The sequence below is a fragment of the Bolinopsis microptera genome, chromosome 5, assembly GCF_026151205.1.
Source record: "Bolinopsis microptera isolate Bmic1 chromosome 5, MBARI_Bmic_1.0, whole genome shotgun sequence".
Lineage (NCBI taxonomy): Eukaryota > Metazoa > Ctenophora > Tentaculata > Lobata > Bolinopsidae > Bolinopsis > Bolinopsis microptera.
Genome location: NC_087076.1, coordinates 23,427,884 through 23,440,220, shown reverse-complemented (window position 1 = coordinate 23,440,220; position 12,337 = coordinate 23,427,884). Strand labels below are relative to the sequence as shown.

Below are 12,337 nucleotides of genomic sequence, written 5' to 3'. Positions count from 1 at the left end.
GTAAATTTGAACCGTGTATAATTTAACTCTCAGTTTCCGAGCTAGACAGTGGATATATTTTCTTTGATAACGCACAAATCAAACTCTGAACAATTCTTAAAACACACAATTCTTTAAAAATTTAGCACTGAATGTACTTAACGTACCCACAGCACTCGCACAACCTATGGAACTCTACAAAATTTAAAACTGAACGTACTCAATTTACCCAATAAACCTGGGGTTCTGTACAAAATTTAGCACTGACCGTACTCAACATACCCACAGCACCTGCACAACGGGGACCGTTACTGATTCAATTAAGTGACTAGTACTTTACTTATATTATATCTACTGGCGTATCCAGTATAAAAACCATAAAAACCACAAGTATAAAAACCATAAGGCCTATCCAACTGCATATCCAACATATCACAATACAAGGCCATTTAACTGCAAATTCTAAATCGGTTAACTACAGTGCAATACTTTTGCTTGTCACTTGAGCATCCTCTGGAAAACTATATGGAATAAATTTTAATATTTGATTAATAAATAAAGTCAAAATTATCTTACCTTGAAGTAGGTTTCAGATTCATTGTATTTGTTCGTGCTACCTTTTATTACGTTAGTTTCACCAGATAGCACTAAAACATTGGTTACCTCATCCTCCAAAACCTCTGCAACAGCAAACCCTAGAAAACAGTAGTTTTACTTTTTTGAATGCTGATAAACTTACCCTGTAACGACTCACCCGAGAAGCCGCGCAGCTTATAACAAAATTGATTCCATTCAATTGCATCAAGTATGATAACCATAATTAGTTTTATCTTGTTCAGCGTTCGTGAAAACATAAGGTCACATGAGCATGAGAATTCATGCTCCACCGGTAGTCCCTACACGTTTGAAATAGAAACCTGGGCCTAGGAAGACTTTTTACCGATAATATAAGCATAAGCAATAAGGTATGATAAGGCATGGTAAGGTATGATAAGGTATGACAAGTATGAAAAGGTATGAAAAGGTATCTGATCTAAAGTTCGTGCTAGTTATATATATGAAATATATTTTTGTCTGCATTAATTGATACTAAATAAAATTTTTGTTTTCTTGAAATTGTTGTTTTCTTGACAAGGTATGACAAGGTATGCCAAGGTATGATAAGATATGATAAGGTATGATAAGTTATGATAAGGTATGATAAGGTATGATAAGGTATGATAAGGTATGATAAGGTATGATAAGGTATGATAAGGTATGATAAGGTATGATAAGGTATGATAAGGTATGATAAGTTATGATAAGGTATGATAAGGTATGATAAGGTATGATAAGGTATGATAAGGTATGATAAGGTATGATAAGGTATGATAAGGTATGATAAGGTATGATAAGGTATGATAAGGTATGATAAGGTATGATAAGGTATGATAAGGTATGATAATTGATAAGGTATGATACGGTATGATAAGGTATGATAAGGTATGATAAGGTATGATAAGGTATGACAAGGTATGATAAGGTATGATAAGGTATGATAAGGTATGATAAGGTATGATAAGGTATGATAAGGTATGATAAGGTATGACAAGGTATGATAAGGTATGATAAGGTATGATAAGGTATGATAAGGTATGATAAGGTATGATAAGGTATGATAAGGTATGATAAGGTATGATAAGGTATGATAAGGTATGATAAGGTATGATAAGGTATGATAAGGTATGATAAGGTATGATAAGTTATGATAAGATATGATAAGGTATGATAAGGTATGATAAGGTATGATAAGGTATGATAAGGTATGATAAGGTATGATAAGATATGATAAGGTATGATAAGGTATGATAAGGTATGATAAGGTATGATAAGGTATGATAAAGCCGTACTTCAACTACAAGGCTGTATACAAGGCCGCATACATTATACAACGTTATAACAATAAATCGTGCAAAAAAACGATTAAAAGATGTACCTCACTGGACTTCATTTGAACGGACATTAATTGGACGCTAGGGGCCAAGGTGTTCATTTTAATTCCCGTTGAAATAAAGCCTGCTCATCACGGTTCGTCCAAATAAAAGTCCGTTAAAAATGTTCGCGAAGGTGTTCCACTTCCACTACGAACTTATTGTCCAGGATATAACTACTTTTTAATTTCGATCATTTCAAATTTCTACCATCGAACTAAATTTAACACGTTCAGCTTTGCCACTAATTGCTTTTCTTGGTCAATATTATTTGTCTACTTGAACTCAACCTAGAAATTTTGGATTTTACAGGTTTGGATGCCTTCGAGTGTTAATTTTAGTGACCGGTCAAAATTGTGCCCGTTCACGCAATGTCTGGTCGAATGACATCATATAAAATCACCGTGTTATGAAAATAAACGAAGGTAAATGAAATGTTACATCGACCCTGGCCTTATCAAGCATATGATAGACTTAAACTAACCAACAGAGTTGAGAGATTTCAAATCTGCTTTACTCTCACTTTTCTTCACAAGAGCACGAGTGAGACTCACAGCAGATTGTCTGAACTGGTCACTAATTGTATCGTTCTCCCTTAATTCTCCGAGCTCGGTTTTAGTTTGTACATTGTCCATCGTGGCAATCACATTATTAAGGGTGTCGTCTGTAATTATCGATAAGTTTACGAGATCATCAATAATTTGGACAGTTTTCTTAACGTCAAGGGAACTCATTTGCGTTCCTTGATTAGCTGTTATGGTCCTGATGTCATCTGATATAGAGTCCGCTGTTATTTTCGTCACATCATTCTGCAATATTTGATATATTTGCAACAATTTGATTTATTGTATCGGCATTGCAGAAAGAAAAAGTGCTCTTCTATGGTACAGGGTGCACCATAGAAAATGTGACTTTTTTGAGAAATGATACAAAATATTATGAAGGACAGTGCTGTACACCGCCGGCGGCGGCGGCGTAATCGGTGTAAGGTCACGTGATTCCGCAAATTCAATTGTCCTCTAGAATAATGCCATGTGGAGAGCAATTTTTAACAATCTTGAATTTTGGCCTGAAACGGCGCATTCGGCGTATAAACAGGATCACGCCGTGTGCGCCGTTTGAAAACGGCGGCGGCGGCGCGTGGCTGGACAATCGGCGGCGGCGTTCGGCGTTCGGCGGCGGCGTTCAGCGGCAGCGTTCAGCCTTGATGAAGGAGAAGTTGCTGAAAACTGAAAACTCTTCATCACATTGTGTCAATATGTTTCGAATTTATGCATACCAAGTTTCAAGTCCCAATCAATTTTTGATTTCTCGCAAATAGCTATTCTGTTATGGTGCTACCTCAGGAACTAAAGCTTCTTGTAATTAAGGGGTCTCAAGAAAAATATATTCGAAATCAACATTTTATTTGTTTTTGATAGAAAATATAATATGTATATGGTTCTCTTTACATCTAATATATGGTTCCTCTGCTACCTTACCTCAGATATTGCGTCGATTTTAGATGTAACTGCAGAAGGGCAAGAGGAAAAGTCTGTGTCACCAAAGCCTTGCTTCATTACAGTTGAATCTTTGATTGGGCTGCTTCCTGGACAGAACTTCTGAGCATAGAACATTTCCTGAAATCATTATTATTTGTCAGCAACTCGACACAAAGTCCGATCAAAGATGGCATGGCATGTAATATAGCTGCTACTAACCAGTTTTACTGTAAACTTCAGGAAGCAACAATTGTACCTGTTAGATATGAATTATGGATTTGTCAGGTACAAAAAAAAGTAATACTAAGCTACTGAAACCCAGCGAAAATTCTGTGAAATACAGGAAAGAACTAAAACGAAAAATCAACTAGCTCACAAATCACATCAATGAGCGACTAAAACAGCTCTGGCAAACTAGCTTGCTGATAGCATTAATTCCACTGACGATACAATGAAGATGTTTGAAGCTTCCAGTAAAGAAGCAGCACCAATTTCTGTATACAACTCACAGGAACATCTAGTTGCTTGTGATACAAGCAAAAAGCTACTATTATCAGGGAGTGGTTTCTTCAACACTGCAAGTGCACAAACTCTGACCCTCCTTTACTTTTAGAATCCTTCTCTGGGCCTGTTTTACCCTTGAATACACAATTTTCCAAATCCACTCAATCTTGCAAATTGTCTTAATGAGATTGAGAAGTAGCAAATAAAACATCTCTTAATTGAATTAATCAAATAGTATAAATTCGATCTCATGATTAACTTACGTCGTGGACGCAGGGTTGTACTGCGTAAGTATTTGGGTTAGTGCTCGGCCAGGTATAATCACCGTACACTGCGTTCACTTCGTCTTGTGATGGGCAGCCTGCTGTTAATACTAGATTAAATAATAAATAACAAGACAATTAAAAATTAGATGAAATGTAATTTTTGAACCAGAAATTAATGTTACGATTGGAAGGTGATCAAACTGTCAGCAGTGTGTGCTCAACAGTTGTATTATCAGTGATCCAACGAACACTCAAAAGTTTTGCACAAACTCCAAAGATGATGCAGTTTTACACTTGAAATTTCAATGATGAGAACACATTTGGGTAGTCGTAATCTTTCACAATGTTTTGGGACACAACTTTGGAGGACATTGTTGCTTCGCACCACGCACATTGTCATGTTTGCTTCGTTTTAAAGAGCAAAGATCTGAAAGGCCGGTTGGCAATGTCAATCAAGGCTAGAATTTTCAGCATTGCGTTCAACACAGGTCCCTAAGTTCGTAGCAAAAGAGAAAATGTTTGCGGTGCGCAGTTACAAAATCAGAAAACAAGTTCGATACAAAAGGAAAAGTTTTTTTTGCTTACCACATGTGTAACTGTTAGCTAGATCACAGTTATCTGAAAGAAAATGTATTTTTATTTAAAACGCAATGTCTCAGGGCCGTGCCCACAATAGCATAATTCTCAATGATTAATTTATTTAACCTTCAAAAGAAATTTGTATATGATCTGGTTGTTACTATCGATATCGGATTCGAACTTTTAATCAACAACATCCAATGGTTGCAAGGTGCAGACCTTATCAAGACCGATCCAATCCCAAAAATGTAAAACTCCACAATATGAATTAACTACCAAGAAACCAATTGATCTAGTTGAATTGGGTTAAAGGTACATAATGAAAAACCATCAGAGGAAATTTGTAAGACGTAGTTGTCACTCACTGTTAAACAACAACATCCAATGGATGAAGGTTGCAGACCCTATAAACACAGGTCCATATCGGAAAATTAAGAGACCCACTAAGGCCAAAAATGAATCAAGCCCAATGATGGTGGTTGAAGTTGAAAGAAATGTGTTAAAGGTATGAGATGAGGGATGAAACATACCTGGAACCTCCACACATTCAATGTAATCGCCCCATCCTGCGGCAAGGCACAAGACAGAGGTTGTGGTAGCGTTTCCTAGCAGTTCAGTTACACTGTCAATTATGTTAACAACAAGGTCACCCTGGAGCGTGGGAACTTTTTATTGTCAAACAACCTAAGACTAAATATGTACACGAACACCGGAGTTTGTGATATATTGTCTATCAAATTGTCTGTACTGAAGTATCGAAGAGAAAGGCTGTGGAAGGATAAAATTTAATATAAATTTCGGGATATCAAGTATTCTGAAGAGGTGAATCAAGTCTTACCGGACAGGTGAGCGTGAAAGGCACGTTACTATCTGGAGACAAAAAGTCTGAGACGACTTGTTCGCTATCTTCCAAACTCACGGTTACTCCCGCGTCCGTCAAAGTAGATTTACTACAGGCATCTGGAGAGGGAGGTTTAAAGGTTACAAAATAATAAAATGGAAGGAAATAATAATAAAATGGACATAATGAGTTGGAGTTTCGGTTTCAAACAGAAGGGTGTAAGCAGTTATTTAACAAGGTAGGGAAGAATTAAAACGTTGCCAAGGAGAACTAAAAATCAAAAAGTTATGCGGTGGCAGAGAAGGTGGCTAAGTACTGTAGTGTGAGTAAAATCTCTATAATATGGAAATATTAAAGTGATGATCAACAATCAAAAAAACTTACAAGTTGTAACTTCAACTTCAACAGGATCACTTGTCAGTACTGTTTCCGTTTCACCAACATTTCCCTCGGAGGTCATTGAAATTTTGTAGGCAACATTTGATTCTAGACCTGTAAATTTATGACTAACTGGTGTAACATTACGCTTTCTTCGTGAAGGTAGGTTATCAGCCCCACTTTCGCTGCTGGTATCATCCTCACTTTCGCTGCTGGTATTAGCTGGTACAACCGGCTCAGGGTAAACATACTCCATCACAACTGTCCATACTTCGGCAACCTTTTTGGATACCTTTAAGCGGTAAGTGAAACCTTCTTCTGGCATGAATTCCACTGTAGCAGTATTGTCAGTCAACACTATTTTTGAGGAATCTATTGGTGTTGGGAGTGTTGGTCCTGAGAGAAATTGTTCGTTTAATTTCGTATCAAAAGACTTATTTTATGGTGATTTTGGTGCCAATGGCAAAACTTTATTCCTAGTAGTGGCATAATACAAGATACAACAAGAATTTTGCTACTAACACCATTTATCCTTACCTTGAGTGAAAGAGTGTGTGGCTGTCTCGGAGGGTGTATCATCATTTGTCAGGACCGTGACAGTGAAAGTGTACTCTGTGAGTGGAGTAAGATCATCGTATGATATGGTAACTTCCTTAGCAGCACCAAAATCCTTCTCTTCGATAACTTCGGCCTTGCTACTCAGAGTATACTGAAATTGTTATGATTGTCCTGATCTTTTTATACGTGAATACTGAATAGCCAGGCTTGAGTTTGATGCAGACAAGATTGTGGTGACAGTTCAACAAAGTTGGTTATTGGTTAAGGGAGCAGAGGGGGTCTTCATAATGAATACGAATCAAGACTTACCTTGACTTTGGTGTTGCCTCCTGGACTGGTATCGGCTAACTTGATTGTCACATCGCGGGCGGTTGAGGAAACTTCAACGTCCGTGATGGTCGCAGAAGCGTGACCTAAAAACAATTCCTCAGTTTAACCAAAAATTTACATTAACTCCAAACGTGTTTCGACATATCGGATAAATATTTTGCATACATAATGACATGTACGCAAGCTTATGAGACTATTACTCTGTTTAACACTTTTAAATAAGTATCTTTAAAATGTAGAATTAAAAAATATAACATACACTATACAGTGCGAATAAGTACACATTTTTTATTAACCTCAAAATATTGTACTCTTATTTAAAACTTTGAAAAACATAAAATTACCAGTGTTGAATTCTTTGGTCATATCTCCGCCGGGTCCTTTGTCAGTGCTGGAAGATATCACAACAACATAGCTCTTGAGAGGCTCTAGGACACTGCTCCAATCGTATTCGGTCTGGCTTACAAGATCGGCTATATCTAAAACAATGTTTTATTAAGTTGGGTACGATGGAGTTATCTTTGTAATTGTATGGTGCAAACTGTTGGGAACAGTCCACGTTACAATCGCGCAATTCTTCTATATAAACTGGAAGCCAGTTCTAGAAACGAATATTAGGTTATTTTTTAGGTTATTTTAGTTAACTCTGGAGATAAGTTCCTTAAATCATAATTTTAATGATGACAAATATCAACAACAGCTCAGATGTATAGCTGTTTAGTAACGTTTATTTCTCAAACATGGAGATTATGATTCACAGTTACACAAATTAACTTACTCTTAGCATCGTAAGCTTGTTTCTCTTCACCATCCTTCTCACTTATCTTCATTGCATACACTGGTTCGTATGAGCCGATTGCAGTGATTTCTCCAATATCAGCAGGCAAAGTGTCTTTGAAAATCATAGTTACAGTTTTAGCGCCGACAACACTAATCGTGACGTCACCTGAAGAAATGACAAAAATTAGGAAGTTACGAATCAAATACATGTACAGTAAATAATAGCATTAGACGGCAACACTGTTAATAATAGCGGCTGTCAACTAGTCATACAACACATCGTGAGTTTTATCGAAATAGAAAAATAGGTGAGTACATATTATATAGCAAATACCTGCGTCCAAGGGTGGAGGTCCAACATAAAATCCAGTAACGTCTTTTTTAGTCATATAAACTACATCTTTGCTTGGATATATGATATGATAGACATGCAGTGAGAAACCATCTTTTAATTTGGCTTTCCAATCAGCATCAGAAGTAGATAGAGTGTACGGGCAATCGTAAGTATCGGAGTCTGCGTTGATAGTAGTAATGGTGCAAATTATATCACCAGTACTGTCCGCGACTTGCACTTCGTATATCTTCCAATCATCAAATCTGAATTGGTTATAAAGTTAAAATTCGGTTGAGGGAAGCGAAGAAATTTTTTCCAAACCTTTTGAAGATTACAAAATGAAGCAATAAACATGACCCATGAATACGGATGTGTTGTTTTGCATACAATGATACACGGTGTTTTGAAACAGCTGATTCCGTGATTCGTACCCGATTGGGCGCTGTCTCACAACAAAATACTTCGGGTCCCCAGTCGTAGCTTTAAGTCTGTTGTCAAGCACAGATTTTATTTTGTTGAAACTGATGGTATCTAAAAAAGGTATCCTATAGACTTACGTATCTCTGTCTGAAGGCAATACCACAGAAGCTGTAAAGGTGTACGATCCGGTTGACGCTGTTGGTGCACCCAACTTTGGGACAGCTGAAGTAATTTAATTTGTTACTGACGTAGAGATGATACTAGGCCGTTTACAAAAAAACTTTAGACTTGATAATGGCCCATGGTAAAACTATCCATAAAAATGGTATCTTGGTCCCCGGATCTTGGCTAGTCGGAGAGCGGGAACGAAGAAATCGGAGACAGTGCAGAACGTAATTTTCAAGTTGAAGAAATGATCAGGAAAAAAGCAGAGAAAAATAAACACGTCGTGACTGTACACAGTTAGGTTTTGGAAATGAAACATGTGTTGCGTGTTTCAGATTATTTTGTATTGTTATGATTGCATTGCTTTTAAGATGGCGGGGAGTATTTTTTTGGCGAGAAAAATTCTGTTCAATTTAGTTTAACTTTCGTTTAATTTTCCCTTTGGAAGCATAAATATCTAAATTCAGTTATCCGTAATGAGACATGCTTTGAAAAAGTTTGGACCGGAACTTGACATCATTAGTCTCTGTGTCCCACTTGTTTTAAATTCGTACACTTACCAGCACACCAATCTTCGCCAGCATGTGTTCCTGCCTCCTTCAATTCTACTTTTGTATTATCGTTAGGATCTGTCTTACACTCAGCATAAGACCCAATTGCTCTTTTGGTTACATCGAAAGCCATGACATAGTCGTCACTAGAACAATTAATTTCCACCTCTTCACCCCATGCAACTTTGGTTCCGGTCTGACTTCCTACGGCACTAACGATGGTGTTGGCGTTAGGGTTGGGAATCTCAGTTACCTGAAAAGATGGAGAATTACTATGCAAAATGTTTTGTCTTAAATCCATCTCCAAGATATTATTTTCACCTAACATCTATCACGCAGATACATTTAAGAACTGCATAGTGCATGTAACCATATCGGTTCAAAGTTTGTCGGTAAAACTTGATTTAGTGCAGATCAGACTTGACAGACTCGAAATCTTTTACCAGATTTGAAATAGAATTAATGTTAATGAGATGGCTATTTTAAAAGTCACTTGCAACGTAACCATGGTAACAATGGTAACAGCGGTTCTCCTCTGTACCAAAGATAAACCTATATAGTAAAATTGTGTTACAATCAACACTGTCACTACTAAAACACTTACCGAACACGAAGGGTAGCATTTCTTTAAAACTATCTCCCCTCCATTTGTTCCACATTCAGCCTCAAATATGTTATCTGTAGTTCCTTCCACTGTCATCGTTTGATCTTTACATTGGAATTGCACCTGGTAATTATCTCGTCACATGAGAGAGTACGAATAGAAAAGATTACTTTGAATAAATCATCGACAATTGCACAATGTTCAATGTTTATACATTGAATCATGCACGCGTAAAAATCAAAATGAGCAGATCCTTATAAAAATAATGTACGATAAGAGCGTCCCTTTGCTATTTCTCAAGATTATTTCATGGATGTAAATTTAGAATGTGAACTTAGTCTTTTCACTAATGCCGAAAGGTAAATAACCACTGTTTTTAAAATTCGAGTTCATGCAACTTATAACCGATCGATTGAGTCCTCGGCCTTGTTCAAGAAAACCAACCCTCGGTATGTCAAGGCCCACAGTACAATTTGAGTTATTACCTTCTTTGACATACCTTATCGGACCTTATTTGGACGGACATTACTTGAACGCTGGAGGCCCTAGCGTTCATTTTAATGTCCGTTCAAATAAAGTCTTTCAACCGGATAATATCCAGATATCAGTATTTCAAATAAAGTCCGTTCAATTAATGTCCGTCCAAGTTAAAGTCCGTTGAAATTTTTTCAAAAATTTTTCCATTTCGAACTTTTTGTCCATAATATGACAACTTTGAGAACTTTATTGCGCCGTAAGTTAACGACGGAAAGGTTCTCCTTGGTCTGCCGGAGGCACAGAAAACTTTACTAGTATATGATGTTTTCAAGGGTCACTTGGCGGAAAAAAGTCAACGAAATTATGGCACTCAACAACATAGTTCATGAACTAGTCCTCGCCAACATGACAAACTTGTTCCAGCCTAGATATTACGGTAAATCGTGTTGCCAAGGACATTGTCCGACGTTGTTATAGCTCATATTACTCAGGGGTAGTAATGAAACAGTGCTAGGAGTAGGAAAGCTCCACGTGATGTTAAGGTTAACCTTAAGTTGTCTAAGATAAAACCACTTCACGCCGAATGGCTTGTAAAAGTTAACACTGAAATGCAAAGTTATTTATATTCTAAATTAATATTCTAGATATTTTATTTTCTTTTACAACAGACGACAACTTCCTGTAATTTTTCTCTATATTAGTTACTCCTATCTTCTTGAACAGCTTTTTTACGAAGACATTGACAAATGATACCCACATTAGGCATTCATTAATGCATCTAAATTTTTCACTGCATAGCTTAGAAATTATTCTCTGGTCAACAGATTTCAAATGTTAATTAATTGAAGTATGACAGTAAGTAATAAAGACGTATTTAATTTTGCTTGGGCTATTATATGGACTAGGTATGGAGGTTTAATGATGAATATGGCATTTGAATCTATATAAATTTACAGCTATGTGGTTGGGGCATTTTGCATAGTAAATATGGTTATCAACTCATATATATCAATTATTATGATGTGGTATTCGATTTCTGATTAATTTCTCTAGGATAAGAGTATTATATCTCAATTTGGCTTTAGGTAGTGCCCCGCTAAAAGAACTGTGATTCTTCCAGGAAGCATCCCGTGCACAGAGCTTGGTCTACATATATATTAAATTATTAAACCACCATTTCTGTATGTGCACAAAAATTTATTTTCATCAAAACATGAGGAAAAACCTGTGTAGACAACGTAGGAAGAATTCATGAAACAGTGATGCTGAATCGACCTGTCACCAATTACTGCGAATCTCTTCAGTTCAGTCAGAGATGGGCATTCATATGTTCATTTGAGAGATACAAGTATAGCGGATCCCGAGATAGAATAAGAAAACCGTGGAGATCCCTGATAAAATTGCTACACTTGCCTGAAAATCATGAGAGTTCGTGGCCGACGGAAACTCCAGAATGAAACAGCGATGTTTTATCAACCGTATAAGAAGGCGAAGGGTTATCTGCCTGAACATTCAGACAATGAACCGGTGATACATCCAGAGTCTAGCATATTGACTCTTTTCCATTGGAGGTGAATGCAAATCCTCTTCACTGAAATGAACAACCCATTCACACGCACAAGTGTACTCCAAGATCCAGTTTTACAGGATACCAGACAGAGTCGGCTCACTACAAGCACTCTATTCCATAAGGGTCAGTCACTGTGCAGTACGATATATAGTTTCACCATCAGATCAATAATGGAAAGACGTGCCAGTAATTATCTTCTCTTGATTCAATGGAGCAGTTATGAAATTTGGAAAGGATCACAAAAGAGCTTGGTAAGTGGCTGCCTGTCGGAATTTTGGACTCTACAATAGGATGGACCATTAACCCATATCTTGGCATGTGGATACAAGAACCTGTTTTATTTGGGTAATAAATGATGTTATAAGACCATCTGTTAAATCTCAGCGTGAACTTTTTGCCAATTTAGTCCATCTAGAATTCAAGATTGAGCAAATTCAAGAGGCCAATCAACTGCCCAAGTATTTTCTTGTCCTCTTTTACAACTCGAAATGCTGATTTAAATAGGAAATGTACTCTTTATAGAACTTAGTCCGTCGTGAAGCTACGCCCC

General features: G+C 37.0%; 1 protein-coding gene across 1 annotated transcript; it reads right to left on the bottom strand.

Annotated features, from left to right (window-relative positions):
- Positions 1-252: 252 nt before the first annotated feature.
- LOC134815567 (uncharacterized) lies at positions 253-9,836 on the bottom strand. The gene is made up of 14 exons (XM_063824107.1): positions 9,741-9,836; positions 9,146-9,389; positions 8,558-8,642; positions 8,001-8,263; positions 7,665-7,832; positions 7,231-7,365; positions 6,866-6,969; positions 6,536-6,707; positions 6,005-6,394; positions 5,618-5,739; positions 5,310-5,430; positions 2,434-2,613; positions 556-674; positions 253-270 (listed from the first exon to the last, which is right to left on the bottom strand). The coding sequence occupies exons 1-14, from the start codon at positions 9,834-9,836 to the stop codon at positions 253-255; spliced, it is 2,217 nt and encodes a 738-aa protein (XP_063680177.1).
- Between the last annotated feature and the right edge of the window lie 2,501 nt (positions 9,837-12,337).